The 26,290-nt window shown below is 40.5% G+C and overlaps 1 protein-coding gene across 1 annotated transcript in view; it reads left to right on the top strand.

Moving 5' to 3' along the window:
* The window catches only part of nrxn2b (neurexin 2b), a gene marked incomplete at its 3' end in the record, with an annotated part of 516,377 nt that overhangs the window by 208,857 nt on the left and 281,230 nt on the right, over positions 1-26,290 (top strand). Inside the window, exons 9-10 of the mRNA XM_083910752.1 lie at positions 108-311; positions 3,054-3,080. Of these exons, the coding sequence (XP_083766878.1) occupies positions 108-311; positions 3,054-3,080 (231 nt within the window). The remainder of the gene's footprint in view (positions 1-107; positions 312-3,053; positions 3,081-26,290) is intronic.

A 26,290-nucleotide genomic window follows, 5' to 3' on the forward strand; every position in this document is an offset into this window, starting at 1 on the left:
AGGGGAAGTTAAAATAGCAATGGACATGGCTATTAATTCAGTTCTAGAATGGTTTCAGTTGGAGTTAAAACTTTGAAATGTTTCCAAACTTCTTCACCCCTGTGCAGAGGCGACGGTGCTGAGCTACGACGGCAGCATGTACCTGAAGATCATCATGCCGTTCACCATGCACACAGAGGCCGAGGACGTGGCTCTGCGCTTCATGTCTCAGCGGGCGTACGGCCTGCTCACGGCCACCACCTCCAAGGAGTCCGCGGACACCCTGCGCCTGGAGCTGGACGGCGGACGAGTCAAGCTCACCGTGAACCTCGGTAGGTCACCGTGATTCATTGCAGTTGTCCTTGCTAACCTTTCCCTCTGCACCCCCCCCCCCCCCCCGTCCCTGTCTCTTCATCGTCATGCTGTCTTTTAGCATTGTATACTGGCCAAACCTCAAAATAATGGTTTGGCATTTAGAGTTAAAATCCTATTACTTTTCTTTTGTTAGATAGTTTGGTGGAGAAAAGGCTTCTAAATTTGTCCCTCAGTTTCTGTATGAGAGATCACAATTTATTGTCCGCTGACCCACAGCGCTTAAAGGTGAGAAAACTGAGATGCAAATACAGAAACTTCTCCTCCACAAATTAATAATAAAGCCTGCTGCAGGAAGATAAGACGAAAAAACATAAAGACATTCCTAGTCCTGACAGTTTCCCCACCAACGGGAGCCTGAACCTGCAGCCATCTTCTATTCCCTCCTTGTCCCCGTCATCATCCCCTTTCAAGATCATTGTCTTATTTTGTTCCCCGTGAAGCCCCACAGCTCCTCCACCTGTTCAAAAAGTTCCATCTTACAGCAGTTCCCCCATGGCCTGATCCTGAGCCTTAACCCACTTACCTGTCTCTGGAAGCTTCAAGGTGGCTTTGGTTCTGTCTCCTCCTCCTCGTGGTCCTGCTCTACTCCACTTTTGTGGCGTTAGCTGAGAGGCTCCACTTCCGCCCAGAGGCCGCGCACAAGACAAGACACATATATCCTCATCATAAGTGATAACAGATGAGTGTAAAGTGGCGGTAAAGAGCTCTGAAAGGCAATCTTAGAGCAGAGAAGGTCAGTGAAATTGTAGAGCAAGATTTGTAAGATTGATGGTTCCGCGGGGAGTGCAAATGCCTTCGCTCTAATAACTGGCTTCATGAATGCAGACCTTTTGACTTATTAAAATTTCATTGCAACGAATATTACCACTCTGGGGGAGGATGGGTATGACCTTCCAGCTCTGAATACTTTAAGTCTGTCCTTATTCCTTGAAGGCACAGACTTTCAGGAGCGAACAGGGAGGAGCATGACAGACAGAGGCTTACCCTTGAAAATTGGAATTTAAGCTTCCACAGAGACGGGAAGTGTGCGGTGAGCAAAACGAAGGTGGCTATTCCTCTTTCTTTGACTTCTCTTCCACTTCTCTTTTATATCTCTCTCTCTATATATATATATATATGTATATATATTCCTCTTTTGGTCTTCTTACGCCTCTCTTAAACACCACACTTGGCCAGGACTCAGAAGATGGAACTTTTCATCCCTTCAATGGCCTGTATGTCTGCGGCCCTCGGATCAAACAGCCAGAGAGACCGGCTCACAGCTGTAGCTGACACTCGTGGATTTAACGCTTTACCTGTTAAACATGTGTTGATAATTCCCTTTTCTTTCATGAAAGAAGGTCTTAAAAAGCCACAGCAGCTTAACACACATGAGAATACATCCCAGAAACAACAGGAACTCCCCAAATGTATGTTAGGCCTTGTAAAATAATTGGAATCCCTCTAATTACTTAGAAAGTAAGGACTCCGAGATGATTTCCTTTGTTGATCAGCTACATTCATCAAGACTTTTTCCTTTTTTTTTTCTTTTTTTTTACAAACACCAACATCCGTCTCTACAGAGTGACCCTGGTCCCTGGCTGTTTGTGTCCACTATTCTGTAGCGGTTGACAGCTCGAGACCACAGCCCAGCCACACAGCCGCATGCACATGTGACTCACTGCCACTAGATGGGAGCAGAATATTAGTGAATGGATTTGGTGGCATTGTCATTCCGACACTAACCTGTGAGCCGTGTCAAAAGTCGGTCACAAAGCAGATGTTTGTTTTACCGACGTCGTGCTTCGACAGGGCTTTTGACAACAGAGCTTCTGAGACCAATTTTTTTAAATCATACACAGTAGGGTCTTACTTACTTGTGGTTTGTGTGCACCAGGCGTGAGGTGGCTGGGATGTGCAGATCACCCTTTCTTGTCTTTTTCACTGTTGGCTTTCTTGTGCTCCAAAGTGCTGCAGAAGGCAAAATGCTCCTCTAATTACCAGGGAAGTGGGCCGACTCCCGTCCTTGCTCATTGCGTCCCTGTTAGGTTTCTTTTATAATAACTGTCCTTATCAAGTAAAGCGCCATGAGATAATGTATGTTATGAAATTGGCGCTATAGAAATAAAATTTCATTTAATTGAAGCAGCAAGACAGTGTTATGTGCGATTATATATTATGCTCTGTAGTAGAAGCAGGAAATAAGAAAGTCGATTTTTAAATGATTAGCCTCCATCTGGCATGTTTTATGTAGTCATTCATATGATATTTAGCATGTTTTATATAGTGTTAAATATAAATCAAGCGTGGGAATCTTTGCCAGATTGCAGTGTGCACGATAGCAGCAGAACACTCTGGATAGTTTATTTTCATGTCTATGATTTAAAAACGACACGATCTGCAGTTTACTCGTACCCTAGTGTGAGCCTTGTCTTCTGCCGTGCTTTGGGGGTGGGGAGGGAAATGGGTTTGAAGGAGGGATGTGAGGTAAAGGGTGATCCTGACTCAGAGCTTGTCCCCGGATGGTGGCCCCAGAACAATGATTGGTTGTCTGCAGAATGTACCTTGAAGGATGTAAAATGTCTTTCTTTTGTTTGTTTTTCTTCTCTTTGTCCTTTCTCTTCTTTCTTTCTTTTTGTCTCTCTCTCTCTCTCTCTCTCTCTCTGTCCTCTTTTCTTTTCTTTTATTTTAACTCACCATTTCACTCTCTTTCCTGCCAGATTGTATCAGGATAGACTGTAGCCTCAGTAAGTGGTTCTATCCATTTTTCTGACTAAACTGTTGATGTGTGTCTGTGCAGTGGCCCCTTTTTCTGCTCTCTAAATTCACACTTAATAGTCTTTCACATATATATTTATTGTACTATTGCACCCATGTTTCTTTTGACTTCTCATTTCCCATCTCTGTGGAGCGCGAGAGCTAAATTCTTTGTACGAGTCGTCACAATCATTTCATTTATTCTGCCACTGATTTAATTAGTTTCAAATGTGTAATTATCATGAATTCGTCACCCTGCAATTTCATTATTTCTTAGATAACACCCACAATGTTCATGTTCCTGCCAACTGAGCAACCTGACACCCCCCCGTTGGCTTTTCCTATTTTCTATTATGCGGCGCTGAGTCTTTGCTCCACTCTGCTGCACACGCAGGTGTTGCCTTTTTTTTTTTTTTTTTTCATCCCATGTGTGGCAACAATTGTAGTTTTAGCCCCCAGAAAGCTAATTGTTTATCCACTGAGAGGTGGCAGCACCTGCTGCGTACTTGTTTTGGCAGAAAGCTCATGTTTTTCTGCCCCATGCTGACACAATGATAGCAAACACTTATTGCTATCATGGCCCATGTGACAATTGAGTGAACAGCACACAGGTAAGTGCTGCCACGCAGCAACGAACCAACCCCCCCCAAAAAACGATGGAGGGAGCGGGAGAAAACCTCATGTTTTGCGACAAGTGTTGTACGTCTGTGTGCGTGTGAGTGTGTGTGTGTTGACAACCCAAAGTGGTGATAACCTGAACTAAGTGTCTGTGGTCGTGCTGTCAGTTCAGCTTGAAGGGAAACAACGCTGAGCGTCATGTCACCTTACGTCCTTGTTGTGTCGGTAAATTCACAGCCAATTATCCAGTCATGCTGTTAGTGAATATGGTGCAATTGTGCCCGATAAAGCTATAATGACGACTGAAATTTAACAACTTTACAGCAGGTTAATAACAATTTAGTTGTACTTTTTTACCTTACATTTACAGTGTATTTACATTTATGAAGGCTAACACCTGTTAAATGGCATTAATGGCATTTAGATACAAACATACTTTGAGGCAAAACTTTGAATGTTTTGACCTTAAATCGTTGAAATATTTCTCTGATAATCAAGTGTTTGTTGTGCGTGTTGAAGCTTTAATCAGCTGACAGCATAATAATTATTGATATTAAATGTGCATTATGTAATAAATCTAAATCAACCGGCCATAAAATCCTCCTAATATGTCACAGAGACTCAGGAATAATGTTCATATAACAAACTGAGCTCACCAACAACAACAGTACAGACAAAATATTTGCATTAAAAAAAATCTTTTGCAGACTGCAAATCATGTTTTTGCATGTGGCGCCACCTACCGCCGTCTACCAATCATTGCAGTCAGTAGAGTCTCAGCTGCCGAGCAACCACGGGTTGCCAGTTACGTCAGAAAACGAAACCTAAAAGACCTCTGTATTTTGAATTTGAATGTAGTAACCGTTTTTGGCCACATTCTTACATATGGCACCTTTAACTGATTTGAAAATGTCTTTTTTTTTCTCTCCACCATATCCTCCCCAACTACTGTATTTAGATGTCAGGTCATTATTTTGCACATCATGTTTAGAACACGGACTGTGCTCGTGTCCTTCCGACGTCTCACCCCCCCATGCGATTACTTTGCACCATATGCATAAACTAAATGTTTAATGTTACACAGCAGTGAGTGTATCCTCGCAGAATGGATTTTAACAACCGTGCGTAGGTCATAAGGTCGCGGCTCGTCGACTTACCGGGGAGATAAACAGTGCAGTCGGTCCCAGACGCGACGTGCATGCATAAGACATTCGCTCCATGTGTAAGCTAACTGGGATTTGGCCCACTAGGCCATTAAGCTGTCAAACTGTCAAACTCTACTCACTGACCACTCACGCCGCTCACTTTGGTGCTCTCTGCACTCGCGGTGCACTCACAGTGCTCTTGTTTCTCTGGCTGTTGGTGAATATACGCCAAAAATATAAAGTTGAATGAGTGAATGTGAACTACAGGACACAATAAACACTTATCACACCAGCCCAGATTAGGCCAACAGTTAAAAATGAGCAGAATGAATGTCAAATTTTTAAGAGAAAGTCGAAGAAATCTGTTACTTGTTGTTTTTAACCCTCAGAACACAGAGCATTTTGGCTTCTTTTCATTTAAATGTACAGTATATACAGAGGCCATAGGCTTTTTTGCCCCCAACAAAACCAATAGGAAATCTGATTCATATTATTTTCTGTATAAACACAGGTGAACAAAAAGTACTCTATTTTGTGACTTCTGAAAAACTATCAATACTAAAAATGTGATATAAAATGAATCATAACTTAAAGCCTGAATATGTGACCTAAAAACACATACACCCCCAGGATGTCCATATAAGGAGTTGTGTATTATTCCCATAGCAGTTTACCATGTGATCTGAGCAAGGGTTAAGTTCCCCCTTTAACAAATCTGAGGTTAAAAGTTCAAAGTTATTCCATGTGCTTTTGTCATATTGGTGTTGAAAAATGTTTTATATTATGATACATATTGTTATTGGATTACATTTTCTGTTGCGCTTGTGGTTAAAATCAGTGTAGTGAGTGAGTGGAAAGGCCTTTTGCAGACTCTTTAATCAGAGGGTTTGTGTGAGACATAAGCCTGTGCAATCAAAAAGAAAAGCCTCAGAAGCTTCCATAATGCATGGAAGTGGCCTGATTATGTTGTGTGTGTGGAACCACGAGCATTAATCACATTGTGCAGAAGAAGAAAAAAAGCCCCCATACCCCAGATTGACCACTAGATGTCAGACAAGCACCTTGGATATTGTGTTCACTGCAGTGATGGAGACTGAAGCTGTTTTTTTTTTATGACACCACAGGACTCTAAAACATTGTTTCCCCCTCCCTTATGCTCATAGACCTGTCTTTGATGCTGCATTATTGAAAAAAATACTATATCTGGTTGGTTTGAGGTTACATGTTTGGATTTTCTACCAAGATATTTTTACTTGTCAGAAAAAAAAAAAATGTCCCCGAGTCCTGCCGCAGCATCTTTTCCTCACAGAACGACACCTAAAAAAGAAAGGATGTTTAGGTTTCTTTCTTTTTGTATGCACTTGTATGAAAATATGCTAATATTTATGCTGTTGTTTTGCGTTTTGTGTGGCGAGGACGAGTGTTCCGACGGCTTTACGAGGGATATATTTATTTTTATTTAACCTTTACATTTCTCGGTCTACTGAGCATTGTTCTACGGCAGTGCTGGCTTTGCTTTGTAAGCACTAAGTCACAAACAGCACTCTTAAAAATATCCTTAAGATTAGTGTATGAGGGGAACAGAGAGCGAAAGAGCAGGGAAGAGAAATTGAGAGCGTGATCCATGCAGAGCTGCAAATAATGAATTCCATGACCTGACATCTTTGCTTAAGTTTGTGGAAGAGATCCATGTCTCGGTGTCTTTACTGGCTGGTCCATGGAGGCAGGTTTCCTCGCTCACATCTACTTTAGTCTTAGTGACACTTGCTCACAGTAATTATATATATATATATATATACACGTCTCGCACATTCAACTGCACAAATAGATATCTATAATTCATATGCTGTGCAGATTGACAAAGCCTCCGAGTGTACAACACTGCATATCCCTGATCTAACTTACAGTTGACAGTAAATCCATTTTTTTTTTTTTCCTGGTGCTGAAATAACACATCTGCACCAGAACAGCTGCATTTCCCTTACCGACTCATTAAAGACACAACTTTAAGTGAGAATGGAAAAGGAAATTTGCACTTTTGGTAATGCAAACACGAGAACTTCTCCTCCAGCAATGCGTTCAGGAAGCTTCTCCGTTTCACGGCGCCACTGCTGCCACAGCTAGTCAGCGGTTGACCCTCTGACCTCTTTATTGCCGGACTTTGTGAGGCTTGGGGATGCGGAAAAAGCTCATCCCTGTGTTATTGTTGTTTTTCTTATTGCAGTATGTTGTGACCCGCGTTCTCCTCACCTTCACGTGGAGAAGCTTTGTTCAGGTCACGATGCGAGATTCAGCGATATCCGCTCAGATGTTTGGCCCTCACAGCGGCCCGCAACACCTTCTCTCAGTGCTGGATGAGATGAGATTCAGTCTGGCATATGGCCAACATGTGGGCCACACAAGTCTCCCATCTGCTAATGTCGTACACTTTGGCCCCGTCCACCTGCGAGGGTTCTCTCTGGAGCATTCTGATGCTTTGTGTCCATGTGTTTAAAGAAGGAAATAAATAGCAACTAAGGACAGTTCATTTCCTAAGTAAGCAGTTAGTGTTTCATCTTCATTAAACAATATATCTATATCTAGACAACAAATTTTGGGGGAAAAAAACTCATAAATTCATTATTCATTTATATTCATGAAGATATTTAACTGAATTTCAAAGTAAAAGTGCTTGTTTTCCTATGGAACGACCTATCGTTCGCAATAATAACATATTTGTCATGCAAAAACGGAGAAATAAATCTGAAATCAACTAAATAATAATGCGCACAACTGTAATTAAAACACCTATATTATTATATTGAATATAATACATTTAATAATGTGACAATTACACATTATCACTTATATAGCAAATACATTTAGTATTGTATTCTGTCTATATTAAGGCTTCAAACTTACTGCACTAGCTTCACGAAACACTAAATAAGTATCTGTTAAGCATCACTTAAATTGTTTTTTTAAGGGGGATATTTTTAGTTTTTCTGCACCTGGCAACTAAAAAAATCTGTTCAAATTAGGCAACATTAATGTGTTCTTTATTCTGCCAAACAGACATTACTTACTGGGAACAGGTGTCTGCTCATCCATTGCAATTTTGCCTTCTTGAAAAGTAATATTTGAAAAAGACTAAAGTGAAAAAAATTATTTCTTTACTGGTTTTATGAGGAGTTTGTGCTTTTACACGTTATTTTGTTTCCTAATATATTACCTTGAGCTTTTGTACTTTCAGACTCTTTAAGATGTAAATTAATTGAGTCTCAGAGCTTCATATATAGTTCTATAAAAACATATCCTATTATAAACCTGGAAAATAGCTCCGTGCTAAATTAGAGTCATCTTCTCACCTAACTGCATGATGAACGGATCCTGTCGACTGTGATTAAGTGCAGAGAATTTGCATTGGAAAAAATGTGGTGTTGCAAAGTAATATTTAAATCTAGGTATGGAGGCGGGACGATGAGGTAGAAGAGGTAAATTTACCAAATCTAGATACCTTTTTACTGTAGTTATATACAATATCTGTGGAACCCTGAGGTTTTTATACATTTTGACACTTAGTAGTTTCGTTTTTAGCGACTTTGCAGACCCTCGACACTTTGATTTCTTTTTAAACAAAGCAAGTTGCGACAAATCTACCGACTTTCTGTCTCAAACCTAAATATTTTACGAGTAGGAAATGAACAATTCTGCCGCACGAGTGAAATCCATCTAACTGTCCTGTATTTACTGCGGGCGGAGAGTCTGGGACACACACATAGGAACAGTCACTGATCTGTATTGTTTATTCAAGTAAAAAAAAAAGTCTCTTTCAGACTGACTTGAGTCATCGAACCCTTTCTGCCTTTTCCCTGATCATTTGCAGAATTCGAGGTATAGATTGGGGCTACGACTCGCCACCTTTCTCCGGCCGAAAATAGCACACACCGTAAAACTCATTGACACGCACCTTGCACTAATGCGGACTGTCGATAGAGCCGCTGCTTACAGCGGGGACTGATGAGAGACCTCTCCTAAAGCCTCATTACAGCAGAGTGCCGGCTCCTCAGCAGGAGTGCACTCCAGTGTAGGGCCTGCTTCTGTCATTTCATTATATACTGTTATCACATTACGACCGAGACTAATTTAAACATTAAAACCTTGTTCTTTTTTTTCCCCCATCAAAAAAAAGACATTTTTTTGATTAAAAGTTGCCACATGTGCCATAGGAATGCATCTAATCATCACACTTATTCACGGATGTACAGTAATTATAGTCAGATCCACTTGAGCTCTAATGATTCAATATTGATATTAAAAGCCCATTAATTCAGGCATTCACAGAGTCTACAATTATTATTATTATTTGACTTACTTATTTATTTATTTTTAAAAGCCAGCTGTCCTGACAGCTGTAGCTGTTTATTTTTGGCTGCATTTTAAAATGAAGCTGCATTTGTTAGTTTTTTCAGCAGTTGGTCACATTGGTGCACTTGTTAGCCACTGTCATGTGACTTAGTTCTTCAGTTTTCATCATCCAACATCGGTAATGTAGTGTAGTACCTCGTCTAACCACATATAAACGATAAATTATCAATCTTTAATGTCAAATAATAGAAAATAGTTTACATTTTACACGTTGTATGTCAGTGACACATTAGTATTGTAATGTACATTTCACAAATCTAAGAAATACTTTTTTTTTGTTAGATTCCTAATATTTTGATTACAAAATTGTCTGTAAATCACACTTATTTCACTTCTTTTGCTTATTTTAACCATAAAAGGGCCAGAAAATGTCCTGTGCTTTTGCCTATTTTTCCCAAATAACTTTCAATATCTGGCAGTTATTTCCAATTTACTGCATGTTAAAATAGTGCATTAACAATTTCTAATGAAGATAAACTACTTGATTAGTACATGAACACCAGCTGTGGAGAAAACCCTTCTCTGATGACACTGGCGTCCGTGGGGAAAACAGATATCGCTTGGTCGACCTGGGGAATGAAATGATTCACTTCCCACCAATCAGATCCGTTTAATTGGTTCATTTTTTCACGTAAATGACGGGGTAAATTGAAACCATCACCATTCCTAACATCTACGTAATCATGTAAGGTATAAAATGATTTTATGAAGGGTTTATTGTCAATTTTTTTGTACGCTTTTTGTTTTGCACTTTTGATGAGTAGATGACCTCGGCAACAGCGCTCAGCTCGTCCTGAGATATTAAATTCATTTCTAAGATTTCAACACACCATAAGAGGGGAAATCAGCCCATGCACAAAATCCTATTGATTTCCACTTAGTAGTAACAAAATCCCTTTGTGTTTTTTTTTCCTTCTTCCCAGTGACCTACTTCATGTCCTTTAATTGACCAATGTTTAAGTTAAGTGAATGTGGTTTATGTTTGTGTAAGACGTCTATTGAGCAGAACAGTGTGGACCAATATTGGATATAACACAGCGATGACTAACAGTGCAGCGACCGTTAGACAGGTGCTCTCCCACGAACACACACACACACACATGTGCAATCACCATCTTGTGGGTAGATGGATGAATGTGAGATGAAGACTTGAATCTGAGACACACACACACACACACACAGGCATATGTATTAGGGTCATTGTCACTGAACCAATCAGGTTGTCTCGCTCTTCCCACGTGTTCTGCTGAGTCATGACTGATGATGTATCCGTGTAAGCGTTCCCACTGACAGCAGGTATCATAGCCATTTTTTTTTTGGTAATTTGAACTTATGGGTTTGGGCACAGTCTAATGTATTTTAAATTGGGTTCTTATCTGCCTCACCAGTCTCTCTCTTTTACTCCACAAGAGGTTTCCAATCACTCACTGTAAGGCATGAGTCATCCGTGAGGCACCCTTTCTCTGCCAAAGTGATGTCAAAGATTTGCAGTAGGCACATGAGGAGGCGCCTCCAGCATGTGCTGTCATAGTTGGACTGTACTTTGTTTATTTTTGAATTGAGCTTAGATTTTTTAAGGCTCCAGTAGAGGACGGGAATGTATTTATTCAACCCCTTTAACACAAACATCCCAACGCTTTCTGAAAGCTGAGAAATTGCACGTCAAAGCCAACATGTGGTTATTACGGTAATTTCACTCGCGCTGTTGCAGGAAGCTGGCGAATCAGCGTCTTTGTTTTGGCTTGTGTGTGGACATAGAGACAAACACTCAACCAAATGTTATTTTAAATATTTGTTATACTGTTCAAATTTCAAGTTTAACACACACAATCTGGTGTTCATTTACAACTATAGTCTGTTTTTTGTTTTTTTTCGAAATAACATTCTAAATTAATAGTTTAATACACTGGTTAAGCATGCTGTAAATGGTAAATAACTGCCACATATTGAACATTATTCTGGAAAAATGGGCAAAAGCAACTTTTCTGGCCCTTTTATGGTTAAAATAAGTTTCAAAAAAAATGATGGACAGCAATCGTTTGCCCCCAAACATGTATAAATATACTGTAGACTTGTTAGTGTGATACTATACTGCTGCCTTTACCATATTTTGATAGAAAATGACCTAAATGCCTCTTAGAATGTTAAACAGAGACGACCTAAAAAACGACGTGCTTTGAAGCCTAAATATAAACATAAAAGAATATGAAATCACAGGAAGTGAAAATGTGTAAGAACATCAATGCACTGATGTTACAGTGCATTGTACAGTTACGTTACAATGCGTCGTGACCTCACGCTCCTAAAACAACATAACTCCAAACACACGTCTGTCAGGATGTCTCGTAAAGCTGAGGCTAATGGCTTTGACGGGAAACAAAGTTCATGTACGAGCACAATGTAATTCTCATAATAATTGCATGGCCCATACCTTTCAAACCCATATGTATCGGAGACTACGCTAGCGTCATCACGAAGAGCTCCATCCTCACTTCCACAGTATAAATTAGTAACCACGCATTAAAGCTGTACAATCGTATACACGTTCAGTCCTGCAAGTGTTTACTTTTTACTGCACACTTACTCCATTTTGACTCGGAGTGTGCTGTGCTGCTTGTATTCATACAACTTTTGTTTTTATATATATATATATATAAAAAACATAAAAGAGGGACAATCAGCCAAAAACACTCTACCGTCGAACCGAGCTCCACAAATGAGCCGAAGAGCTTTTATTGCCATGTACTCACAACTGAAAGGGCAATACTCCAGCTGAAGGACATGCTGGCAAGGTGATGGACCGTAGTTGTGTAAAAACCGTTGACCTCAAAAAAAAAAAAAAAAAAAAGTTTTGTCTATTTTATTCACCTACTTTCAAAATGTTCAGACTCAGTGTTCAGTGGTTTCAGTGTTCATAATATCGGCGACTGTTTCTTCACTGTTGAGCCCGAAGAAGAGGCGTTTATATACCACGCTGTGGAGCAGATGGTAAGGAAATTGAAATTGACAAACCGCTGACTGATGACTGTGGGAAAATGAGGATGTCCTGTCGTCTTCCTCCTCCTCTCTTGACTTGCACTCTGGCCATTTTTCCTTTACCTTAGGTAAGTTAGACGATGTTTTCCCTCCTGCTCCAGTGAACAGCAGGTGGAGCATGGTAGATAAAGAGGTTACCAGTGTATAATTGTACATGTTGTGTTGTCATATTGTAGTCGTCCATGACTTCACAGACCTGAACCAGTCACTAGTTTACTGTATGGTATCCACATTTTTATGGATAGATAGCGTGAGGATGTTAGTGGTCTCTGTGTTCTTTGACCTTTTGATCTTATTAAACACAACTGGAAAAATTGAAAAGACCAGTTTAGCCCAGAGAAAATTAATGAAATAGCCCCTATCTTTTCTAAGAACTTTACTTTTATTATTTTTAATAAAGATCTTGGTGTATTTCCAACAAAATTACCCATGGAAAAACCTTCCATCGACCCCAGATTTTCACCGAAAGTAGTGCCTACTCCCGTCGCAGCTAGGCACTTTTCAGATTACCAGGAACTCTGGAGGGGGTGGGGATGTGTGCCGAAGAAAGCTGATTGGTGGAGCACATTTTGCAGCTGTTAAAGCCAAATTTTAAACAATACCTTTGAAAGAAGATGAAGAAAGTAGAACTTATTCATTTTGGTTCATTTCAAAAAGGAAATCGATGTACGCCAAGTGGACGGACGGCAAGTTCCAGGCAGGTATTTGCAGAGGAGGAGGATCAGCAGTACTTTTAATCGACCACAGAATACGACCATGACGATGCGGTGGTATCACATATTAGTGGGAATTCTTTTCCCCAGTTAAATAAGTTCCTGGTAATAAAAGTATGTCAGTTGGGATTGGCACCAGCAACCCCTGCGACCCTCATATGGTGGATGGATGTTTGACGATGACCTGACATGCACTGGTGTTCTCTTTTGTCTTATAGTTCATCCAAATAGACTCAGACATTAAGCATTTATGCTGCCAAAATGAATATTTGCTCAGTTAGGTTCAGCTTATCGTGGACAAGAATGAAGTTTTCAAACCACTAAACTTAAAAGTTACCCAGTTTTATACTCTGCTTATTTGCAGTGTGAAGTGTGAACGAGATATTTTTGCATCCTGCATCATCAATTCAGAACGACCCCCCCTGTCTGTATGGAGTGCAATCTCCCTTTTGAAATTGTATTTCATAGAATTTTGTTAGCACACAAAACAGACTTGTCCAAAGTGATCAGATATCAGACGTCTGCATTGGGAGCTGGACCTAATGTGTTGAATTGTGATGTGCCGGCGTCAGCGTCACGGCCTCGGTCCACTATCAGTCTGCCTCCTCCCAGCGCTACGTCGCACCAGCGACAGGTTAGATGTGAACTCATTACACTGACATTAATGAGAGAACCGGCAGCAGCCTGGAGCTGTCAGCACCCATACTGCCTTGCAGGACTGATGGTTATCCCATGGGACAGTACCCTCCTGCCACAGCATGCTGGGAAATGTGGTTTAAATCATAATCTGCATTCCCCTGAGGACCCTTTTTTTTTATAATGCTAGGGTGAACAATTTTAGCGGAGCGGGGGGAAAAAAAAAGAAAAATGGGGAGGAAGAAAGCTGATATGGAGCAAAAAATAGTGAGCAGGTGGTGTAGGGTGCAGATGGCAGAAAGGGAACAAGCGCGCTGCCTGTGCTTAAAACTCCAACGGGAGCACTGACGGTAACATGTATGATTCATTTCCAGTCCCACAAAATCAATCTGCTGTCCTCTTGACATCTCCGCGACACAAATATGTCTTCCCGCCGTGGCCATCTGCAATTCTAGAAGCCATCAACAGCGGTTATCTTGTCATGGATGCTAGCACGAGTGCACCTCTCTCCCCGTACATCAGCCAGAACAGTGTGTGGCCCCTGAAAGCAGGCGGTGAATACCAATGACTGCATGTGAGGAAGAATCACACACATTTTGCATAAAGCAGACACACACACACATATTTGTGCAGCTATTCTTATTAAGACGCTGCACTGACACACATGCTACCTTATCTCTGAAATTGGCACGAGGGGTCAGAGCAGCCAGCGTAGATAATCGTGGCTCTGGGTCATAATCTGTTTACTGCTCCCCCTCTCTTCTTTTTAATTCTCTTTTTCATTGACCCCCCTCCTTTATCGTAGCCAAACAAACCCACATCTTCATAGTCTGACACACACACACACACACACACTCTCAGCCACCAGTCTTTAGTTTTCTGTCCCTGCTTATGATGCAGCACCACGCAAGCGATGTTTTTTGGACGGCGTACAGCGAGGGGGCGTTTAGCTGTTGTTGTCAGCGTCCTCATCTGACTGACTGCCAGACCCCCGCACTTAGCACCCCACAATCCCTTCCACTGCGCCCACACAAATCCAGCCCAACTGTGCTCCAAAAAAAAAAAGAGCTCCCCTGCACAGATGTGCGAGGCATGCAGCAGTAGCAGGGGGCAGTGTGTGATGGATTCATGTGAGGAAAAATGTAGGTTAGACTAGGTAAGATGTCAGGAGACGCAACAGAAATGAGGAATTGGAAGAAAATGTAGATGTCATCTTGCATTTGTATATCATTATCACCTCATATATATTTTGATTATCTTCACAGCCTTTTCGGGGTGCTATTGTAGCGCTGGCATTTCGGATACCCATGTGCAAGCACATTCACGTGTGCACCACCAAACATGCAGAACACGTCTCAGATCTGCGGCGATAGGCTCTTCCCCCCCTTAAAGATAGAAAAATATGATATCTTAAGATGGAAGCCAAACAGCATTATCGTCAAAGACGCTCTTATCCTGATATCTCTGAAGAGCAAAGTAAATCTTGTCTCTCGCCATAGAAACCACATTAAACCCGGCAGCCTTATGTAACTATAGCCGCTATCTGTCTTTGCTTTTACTGAAAGAGGAGTCTATATGGGTCACTTGCCTCCATTGAAGAACTCTCAGGCCACTAATAAACAGCAGTCCACAGCAGTGGGAAAGTCATTTCTACTTCCATTTCCGCATACGGTTTGTGTATATAATAACCGTTTTGGTAAATGATGCCCTGATCCGGTCTGCACAGCGACGGAGGGTAAATTCAGTGTTGCAGCCAGAACGCACTCTCCAGTCTTTGCCATTGCATTTTTAAAAATGAGACAATTTCAAATATGAAAGTCAGCAAGGTCAGTTAACTGGTCATGAATCATAATGCAGCACCCATGGGTCTCTGTATAAGACTACATTTGCATACTCTTTTTTTGGGGGGGGAATTGTGGGTAGCCTTTAAATCACCTCAGAGTTAAACAAGTCAACCAGGGCTTCAAATGATGTCAAATGTTAATATAAAGAAAATCACTTAATAATGCAGTTAAACTGTGCATCCTATTTACTTTTGAGTGCAGATCAAAATGATGGATTCCCCAAATAGCGTACTCACCGTGGCACACACTTTATCTTCTATTGAAATCAGATTGTATTCAAACTGAAATGTGCTTGTGGTGTTTCATTTCTTTGCGAATGAAATTCTAAATGAAGAGAAGTCAAAGTCGCTCACAAACCTGTGATTGTGATTTATTTTTTATGTAAAAAAAAAAAAAGGCCTGATGCCAAGCACTGCATCATTATCTGATTTCAGTGTGAAAGTGAGGCAATGATGTACTCTGTGGCGCATTTGTGTAATTGCTAGGAACTGTACGGAAATGACTTACCCACCTGTTGCGCGGTGCAATTAGCATCAAACACTGTGTGTGCTGAACACGCACACACCGGTGGCTCTGTTAGTGGCCTCAGAGCTGCTCAGCAAGTCTATGAAAACAAATCTTATTTTCTAAAGACCCGTCCTTTGTCCCTGCTGAAGCACATGTGCCACTTTAGGCCTAAGGTAAAAAAAATCTCTGAAATGCTGAAAAAAATGTTATTATTCTCAATCGTTAAAGCTAACAGTAGAGCTTTTAGAAATGTCCTTGCTAAATGTTTTGAGATTAACGCATTCCTTCGTGATTTTTAAGTCTTTTTAACTGATCTACAGTTCGTCATTGTTCGGTACTATCGCTTATGGAAAACACTGTTAGCTTTTAAACTATGAGTTGGTACTAAAAAAAAGTACCAGGTACTATCGCTAATGGAAAAAACTGTTAGCTATTAAACTATAAGCTGGTACTAAAAGTACCAGGTACTATCGCTAATGGAAAAGACTGTTCGCTATTAAACTATGAGCTGGTACTAAAAGTACCAGGTACTATCGCTAATGGAAAAGACTGTTTGCTATTAAACTATGAGCTGGTACTAAAAGTACCAGGTACTATCGCTAATGGAAAAGACTGTTTGCTATTAAACTATAAGCTGGTACTAAAAGTACCAGGTACTATCGCTAATGGAAAAGACTGTTCGCTATTAAACTATGAGCTGGTACTAAAAGTACCAGGTACTATCGCTAATGGAAAAGACTGTTTGCTATTAAACTATGAGCTGGTACTAAAAGTACCAGGTACTATTGCTCAAGGTAAAGTCTGTTAGCTATTAAATTATTAGCTGGTACTAAAAGTACCAGGTACTATCGCTAATGGAAAAAACTCTGAGCTATTAAACTATGAGCTGGTACTAAAAGTACCAGATACTATCGCTAATAGAAAAGACTGTTAGCTACTGTTAGCTTCCAGTATTAGCCACTATTAGCCGAAAAGCGCTATTTGTAATCGAGAACATGTATTATTCTCACTACATCTTGTTATTGATTTAATATGTCAGTCATTTTGTCATCTACATAGTTGTGTTGTTAAAAGAAAATGACATTTAGTTGAATATACAAACTACTACAGTCTGATGTCATCTCCTACATTTCCTGCATTATAGACAGAAAAAACCCCATCATATTTTAGTCTGCGTAAGTGATAATCATTGTATTACAACGCAGGCCTGGCTCCCCAATGATACATAAACCCCTATTATTGTCTTAACACCTGCTGCTTCATTTTGCATGCAAGAGAGCAGCACTGTACCTGTGAGAAACTACATTATAGCAAATAATATACAGTATATTCAAATGTAGAAGTACAGTGTTCATTTAGTTTTCATTTGTCACTTATTATAATGTGTGTGTTGATCCAACCTTCATTTCCACCATCTCATTTTCGAACTTACTTTTTTTTCTTCAACTATCCACCGTTAACTTCAAGATATTTTGTGTATCTTTGATGTCACCATGGCCTGCAGGTGACATCTGTGCTATTATTAACTATAGTTCGCCGTGTGATTTCCTACAGTTCATAGGAAATCCCCAAATGAGACACTGGGTGTGATCTTAGCGTTCTTTCAAATGGAAATCAGATAATGTTCATACAGTGACAACTCCACCCTGAATGAATTAACATGTAACTTATTATTTCCTTATTTTCCTTATTATTATATAAGTATTTCTTCTTCTTCTCCTGCCTTCCAAAATGTACTTTTTGTTTTCAAAACACAGCAATAAATCATTCCCCCATTCATAATAATAATAATAATAATAATAATAATAATAATAAAAACAACAAGAGCACAGTGACAGATGACTCTTCATCTCTGTATTTCATAAGAGTTTGACGGATAACATTTTGCACCGAGCGTCCTCAATCTCGCATAAACATTTCTAACAAACGTGTTTAGCGTATGAGAGCAGAAGCAGCGCGGTGTGCGTGTCTCTCTCTGTGTGTGTGTGTGTGTGTGTGTGTGACGTCTCAGAGTTGTGGCCCCCACTGTCCAGACACCGCTTGACCGGAGTAATCAAGTGTGAAGGTTGTGAGGAGCAAACAGCCATTAACTTCCCAAACACAGGCCATCATCGCTGTCTGTAGAACACAGAGGGGAGGGTGTGTGTGTGTGTGTCGGTGTGTGAATGAATGCAAGTGTCAGGTCTTGTGAGTGTAGTATAGGATTTTGTGTGTGTGCGTCCTTCATTGCTGTATGTTGATGGATTGAGTGTGAATGTATCCGTTTGGGAGGCCTTGACTACTGCCTTGTTAATCGTCCTTTGTGTGTGCGTGTGTACAGACTTTCAGATTTGAACACATATGCTGGCATTTTTCTAATATTCATATTTATTTTTGAGCAAATCGCTGCCCATCCATTGTGATTCCAGCTCACATTATTATTAACCCCCCCCCCCCCATAGGGCGGTACAGTGGCCCGGCGCTTGCCCGTGACCGCCTGTTTGACATGCCACTGTGTCAGCTGGTGTGACGCCGTGCCGATCCAATCCATCTGCCACTGGCCAAGCAGGCACGGGGGACAACTCATCGCTGGCAATCAGGACAGAAAAGGGGGCACTGGGGCTGGGGTTTGGCAAGGCACGGCGTCCAGGAGATCTCCTGAACTACTGCCCTCACAACAGTCCCGTGTATAAACAAGGGTGTGATGGAGTGTTAGTGTGCGTTGGTTTTCAGTAGAGACTACGGTAGGAAAGTAAATACGCTTGTGAAAAATGGACATGCCGTCTCGCTTACGAGCTGCCGAATAGTTCAGCTGCAGTTTTGAGTGATTTGCTGTTGAGAGTGCTGTTGGGTTTTGTGTTTAAAGGGCCACTTCAGCCAAAAAATATACTAATTTTCAGAGATAAATGTGTTATTTGATCGTCAGACAGTGGATCGGAGATGCACGTCTCATTCCTGCAACTACAGAGGAAGTTGGGATTGATAAAACTGACAAAAAAGTTGACGTCTAAATGGCTGCGTTCGAAGAAAATAAAAGCCAGACACGGTTCTTCAGTGTGTTTCTGTCAATTATAACATGTTTTATGAGTAAACATTTAAAAGAACAGGTCAAATGTCATCCAACTCTGTAATATAACGGGAATCAAACAAACACAGTGGTGTTGTAATTGTTTGATTTGATGAAAATGTGATTTCCAAATCCACGCTCATCAGTGCTTTGCTGACAGGAGACAGATTTGACACATATTTACCTGCATGCATTCTAATGGGTCAAAGTGTGAAGCAATATGATTTTTGGTGACACAAAATCCAAATTGTATGCATTCAGGTCAGATGTCTAAGAGTCGTGACTCATGCTAGGTCACAGACACCAAAGAAGAATTTATTTATATCAATACCGTGTCCTCGTGAAACCCCTGAACTACATGTAATAGGTTGTTGGGTGATGTGTTAACAGACAATTTAATGGGTCACTTTCCGTTGTGTTTATAGGATAAGTGCATTTTGGTGGGAGCGGTGTTTTAAGACGTTTAAATCTAATACGCATAATGCTGAGGTTCTCAAAAAAACGGCATTTAAGAAGCAGTGATTCTGTACCTGAGACAAATTGACTCATTAGACAAGCATAAACATAAATTAATCTTTGTTGGTAAAGATTTTTTTTGTTGTTGTTTGTGTGCATTTTTACATTTGAATGCCTTTTATTGGACTTTCTTTGTTCTGGACATTGACCTTGTCAGTCCAGTAATTCCTCATGTGATCCTAATGAGGCAGACCTTCATTTGTGAGGTTCTAGCAAAGGTCAGGGTTTCATTAGTTTTGGCTAAGGTGAGCAATACTCTTTTAGTTGGAATCCAATACAGTGACCTAAGAAGAATAGCTGCACAAACACTTGTGTGTCTGTGTGTGTGTGTGTGTGTGTGTAGGGAGTGGTGTTCCTCTTCATTACCGATGTTAAAGAACCATGCCAGGAGCACAGATGGCAGAGGAGAGAGGGGGCATGGAGGGGGGCTGGCACATAAATTGCAACGCATACCCACTAACGATATATTTCCACCCAGTCAACGTGACATAAACAAATATGTAAAATCCAAAGATGAAGTCCTCAAAGCTCAATATGCTCCCCTAATAGTCACGATGTAAGCGCACGGTGTCGCAAACACAATCCTGCAGATTTAATCCTCAAGATCACCTTGCCCTCACACACACAAACACACAAACACGTGACGTCAATCCACTGATGTTCCTGTGTGAGATATCAGCCGTGCTGACGCCTCATCTCTCTTTATCTTTTCACACTTTATGTATCTCTGAACACATGCACACTTTGCCCTAATTAGGGTCCCCCCTTTTCCTTCAAACCCCCGCCGCCACCGCCGCTGCCAATACTTAAGACCTAAATTAAAAATTTAAACAGCAAAATTAAATAGTCACCGTACAGTACACTTTCCTTTCTCTTTATCGGTTTATTCACACACACACACGAGCACGCAGAGAATTCTAAATGGAGGCGGACGCTTCTTCGTTTAATACGTTAACACCAGCTTGCTAAGTTTACCGAGTCCAATTAGAAGCGCTGGTCTGTTTGCGTGGCAGGAAAGATGGGCAGCGTGTTGACGTCTCCACTGCAACACGTTTGGAATTTAGAATTAGTAATTTTTGCACACACACACACACACAACAATTAGTGATGGTGAATTTGTCCTCTGCATTTAATCCGTCCTTATTACACAGCAGTCGTGAACACACACATTCACAGAAGCCGGGCACGGGAGCAGTGGGCTGCACTTTTCCCGGGGATTGAACCCAGTGACCTTCCGGGTACAAGACGAGAGAAACCTTTTCAGTCTCTCTGTCTGAACACAGGAAGGACGGTAGGAAGCACTACACTCTTAGAAATAAAAGTGCAAAGTAGAACCATATGAGGTTTTCGAAGGTTTTCCACCGTACTGGAACCATTAGTGTTCCCAAGAACCCTTGAAAAACAGGTTTTTTTTCAGCCTTTGTAGAAGGACTCTTTTGGAACCCTTATTTCTTAGAGTGTACATAGATGTCAGTGTTAATATCAATCATGTGTTCAGTTTAGATGATTGGCATCTAAGTCCACCGACAATGCTGATAAATCATTTGTAATGATTTATGACTAGTGCTGTAAAGAATGTATTACAGCTGCCATTGCTTGTTTTCCCCATTTGAATAATGTGACGATGGTTCAACGATGTTTTTTTTAAGTGATTGTTAACATCTGATTTTAATAGCTGGCCAGTTTGAAAGCAACCAAAGAAAACATGGATAAAGAGGTTAATTATCTCAATATTATCTGTCCAAAAAACGGTGTTTTAAATCCCATTTATTCACCATGACGACAACACTGACGTAAATATACTATAATACTATACATTTATACAACCCTTTAACAACCTAAGCCTCGAAATGCCTCGAAATTTAAAAAGTATTAAACATACTTAAGATATAATTTGTATTACTTTTTGTCTCAATGTTCTAAAAAAAAGTGTTCCAACTCTCTCCTCTCTGCTGAATCGCCAACTTCCTGCAACAGCGCGAGTGAATTTACCGTAATAACCACACGTTGGCTTTGACGTGCGACTTCTAAGCTTTCGGAAACCGTTGGAATTTCTCTGACAGCACAAACTGTCGCATAATTATGGCAAACGTTCCGTCTACGATATGCTCGGGTGTTAAAGGGTTAAGAACTGAAATGAACTGTAGGGTTCATCAACCTGCTTCTGTTTGTGACAGTCCACAGAAGAACAAAATTGGTTTAATGATATTTTTTTCCTGCCCTTTAGTTAGCTGCACCACACTTAATCACACATTTAGTTTGGTTAAATACACTGCCTTTTATATACTGCATTATACTGATACAAAACAACCAGATATGCAGAATGCCTTCACTATATTGAGTTGGATTTTTAAAAATCCTTGTAATAAGTTTGCAGATTTATTTCACATACTTAAAAAAAAAAAGAAAAAAAAGATATCCCAGCACTGGGCACATAAAACCCAACCTTGAGCAGTATATCCTCTGAGATATATCTAATGCAGTATCCATCTGCACTTGTATGCATACACTTGTGTGTGTGTGTGTGTATGTGTGAGAGTATTCACCCTACAATGTGCTTTCCCAGATTGGGGCACACCAGGGGGTTGCCTTAGGTCCATCACCTGGTAGTAAAATGTTAATTATGAACATAAATAAGTTCACCACTCATTTTGTACAACCCCCATCCACACACACACACCCACACCCACACACCCACACACACTTTGATTACAGCATCTGTCTGTCTTGCTAAGCAGGGATTTTATGGAGACATCTTCAGAACCCTCACTCTTCCCCACAAATCCACAACGACGCCAAGCGTTACAATTCCCCCCGGCCAGCATTTAGTCTCTGTGGTTGTGTTTTTAACCTCCTCTACTGCTCTGCATGAAAAATCCATTTCAATCATCTGGCATTCGCCCTCATCTCTCCACCACCACCCCCCCCCGTTCACCCTTTGTCTTATACTCTGGCGCCTTATTTGCAGCAGCACTTAGAGCCGTATCAGCATCCTCCCTCTCTCCTCAGAGTGGGGTTGCCGAGCCAAGAATGAAACTCTTGGGAGTCTGGATCTTTCTTGAACCCATTTTAATTGGACCGCAGTCCACTGTTATATTTCCCTTTCTCTCGTGAGTTGCCTGTAAGTGTACATGCATCGGGGCAGCCTCGCTAAAAACCCGTGACCTCAAAAGTGCTGAATGCCAGCTGCTCATAATCATCGTATTCGTCTTCCATGAATTCAAATTGCAGAGCCTGGGCTTGGCATTCGCTGCTCTCGTCCAAACATGAGGACATCAGGTTCAGCCAAACGTTATAAAATATGACACGGAGGCAAAAAAAAGGGATCCACTGTCGTGGAGCACAGCTAGGTTATCAGCTCAAGTTCCACTGTTCATTCGAGTCAGTGTTGAGATGAAAAAAATAAGAAAGTGGCATATTCAGGACACAGCAGTATTCATGCTGCATCCATTCAGTTTTTTTTCCTCCCTCTGTGAGGCTGAATGGAGACGTTTTAATTCTATAGTGATGTTTTAATACGCATAATTACATTAAACCTCCAAACAAACATGGACTCTTTGGCCGACTGACGTGACCCTGAACCCAACTATATAACTCTTTCAGGCCAAAGCCTATTTTGTAGGTCTCACAATTGCACACTCATAATGAAATGAGTATATCTCTGAAACCACATAAACCTCATAAATGTATGACTTTATTCTTGTAAATTAATATATATATATATATATATATATATTACGCACTTTCTCACTTTTATCGCGCTACGAGTAGACGTGCAGTTTATGAACAGGCAAGGCGGCGGGCAACTGCATGGGGCCCTGAGCCGATAGGGGGGCTCCCGACACTCGGACCTTAATGCATCAGTAAGCAGCCGCATCGCCGCCCCCCTTAAACAACAAGGGTTGATTTGCAATGACATCTCAGTAGGAAACCTCCCTAAAGAGGCCCCACCTCACCTCACGTTAGCCTGTGTGAAGCTGAAGGAAAATGAAGAGGAGTTATCAATCAGGAAGTTAGAAGAGGAAGAAAAAAGAGAGGATGAAGAAAAAAGAAAGAAAGACACGCAGTTGTAAGTGGCGCTGCTGGCGCAGATAATGATATAATCGTAACATTAACAGTCACCTTCTAACTAACGGGGACACAGACAGCAGCTAACATTAGCGCCAGTATGCTAGCTGACGCTAACGCTAACTAGTAGAAGCAGGTGCTGATGAAGAATTTCCTGCTGTGGGTTTAGTACCACAAGAAAACTATTTAACTTCTATACTTAATATTTTGTTTATAATGTGAGTTATTTACAGTGCAATGTACAGTTTTTTTTTTAAAGTTATTTACAGCATTTTATTTTTTCTATTTATTTATATTGTCTTATAATGTGGGTTTTTTACAATGTAATGTTAATTTTTTACTAAGTTTGTATAGGTTTTTACAAGTTATTTACAGTATTTTATTGTTCTTTACATTTATATTTTCACATACTTTATTTATCTCTCCGTTCCTACAACAATATAAAGAGAAAATTAGAATTTTTTGGGCATATTTTCGAATGGTAATTATTCGTGATTAATCCACAGCTGTGATTAATCAGATTAAAATGTTTTAATCTTTTGACAGCCCTAATATATATATATATATCTATATATATATATATAGATATATAGATATATACATTTATGTATACAATATATAAATATATATATATTTCCCAATGTGGCCCTTAGAGTTTGTTGTGTTTGCCAAGTATGTTTTAAACAAGGAATTTGTTTTGGGTTTGTTGGTGCATAAGAAACATGAAACAGGAAGATGAGATAAAAAATGCCTCAGGATCAATTAACACAGCAGTAGAATATACATTTTAAAATTAAAACTTAAAGGTGCATTATGTAATAAATCTAAAGCAACTGGCCATAAAATCCTCTTAATATGTCACAGAGACTCAGGAATAATGTTCATATAACAAACTGAACTCATCAACAACAACAGTACAGACAAAATATTTGCATTAAACAAAATATTTTGCAGACTGCAAATCATGTTTATGTTTTGTTATCATGTTTTTGCATGTGGCGCCACCTACCGCTGTCTACCAATCATTGCAGTCAGTAGAGTCTCAGCTGCCGAGCAACCACGGGTTGCCAGTTAGGTCAGAAAACGAAACCTAAAAGACTTCTGTATTTTTAATTTGAATGTAGTAACCCGTTTTTGGCCACATTCTTACATATGGCACCTTTAAACTTATGATAATATTTACAATAGATAACCATCTGTGCAGGATATAAAATGAGGATATACAGTCTATACAGACCCTATAATATGTATAGGGTCCATTAGGTTAGTTGGTGCAGTTGGTTGTTGATTGAGTGTCATGTACACGTCAGTGAGGGGAGGTTGTAGTCACACTTATGGCTGGTTCTGTTGCTGACTACCAATGCAGCAGCAGTGAATGTGTCATGTACAGCCTGTGGCTCTATCATACTATATCGGCCACATGTGGTGTTGATCCACTGCACTGGGTAGCAGTGATTGTTCCTGTTTGGCCAGCTCCAAGCCCTCTGGCTTGCATCAGCCTTGCGGACACTTGACAGTCCAGCCATGTCAGGACCACAATGTGCGCTGCTTTCGTGCAGAATGCTAAATAAACAAAATGGAGCACTCCTCTTTGCTTTGTTTTAAGCATTTCAACGTGCTCAGTTGCTGTCTTTTCTGCTCCTGTGTGCTCATTTTCATTACTGGTCTGAAAGACATCTGGATCCATGTGCCAAATTCTGCTCCCTCAGGGGAACGAAAAACAACGTTTTTTAATTAGATTTCCTGATTGTCATGATACAAATGTCATCATCGCCTACTGAAGACTTCCCTCTCAAGTTGTTTTGATTGCGGTATAGACATGGAGATGTCACGACTGTGCTCTAACACTGCACTGCTGCAGCAGCAGCCGCCGCATAGTCTGGATAGAGACGGATGGCAACAAGCAGCAGCTATTGTCTTGTGTTTCATTGATCCGATTGCATTAATAAAGGTTGTTTACAGAGGGAACACAGTGACCAATGATGGATGACTATTGGTAATTGCACATCAACCCGCAAACATCACACCTAATTTATGATGTGATGACACAAATGATCCACGGTCCAGGATATTTTTGAAGTAATCTCCTTGGTGTGTCTTAGGCTCTCCTGGGGCATATTTATAAAGTGCAAGGGGTGGGGGAAAGTGAAGGAAAGGAGATGTAGGGATAAAGAAAGAGGACATATCTGCTGATGTGAACACGGGCTTTTGCTCCGCTGATTTCCACCACAAAGTGAGAGGTCAGGTATGGCAGGATAAGAATTAATTGCATTTTAATAATCACCAACAGTTTAATTAATGAGCATTGTGCCACTTTTGTTTTATTCTTGCAGCGAGTACTTTTCTTTCGCAGTGGCTGAATTAAAGGCTTAGTGCCATATTTAACCCTGGAAAAGTAGCTCTCAGCTTTTGTTTATAAATGTACCATCATAATAGTCGGCATCACCCTGAACAAGGATCCATTGAAAATATTTGCAAACCTCTTAAGGAATAATTTTAATGAATTTTTGAAATTCAGGAAATTATCCATTTGACCTGATGCACTTTGACAGTGAGCTGACTTTCTTCTCGAAAACAAAAAGTATCTCAGAATGACTTGAAATGTACCATCACAATAGTCGGCATCGCCCTGAGCAAGGATCCATTGAAAATATTTGCAAACCT

This window comes from Microchirus variegatus (genome assembly GCF_963457635.1).
Source record: "Microchirus variegatus genome assembly, chromosome: 2".
In the NCBI taxonomy this organism is placed as follows: Eukaryota; Metazoa; Chordata; class Actinopteri; order Pleuronectiformes; family Soleidae; genus Microchirus; species Microchirus variegatus.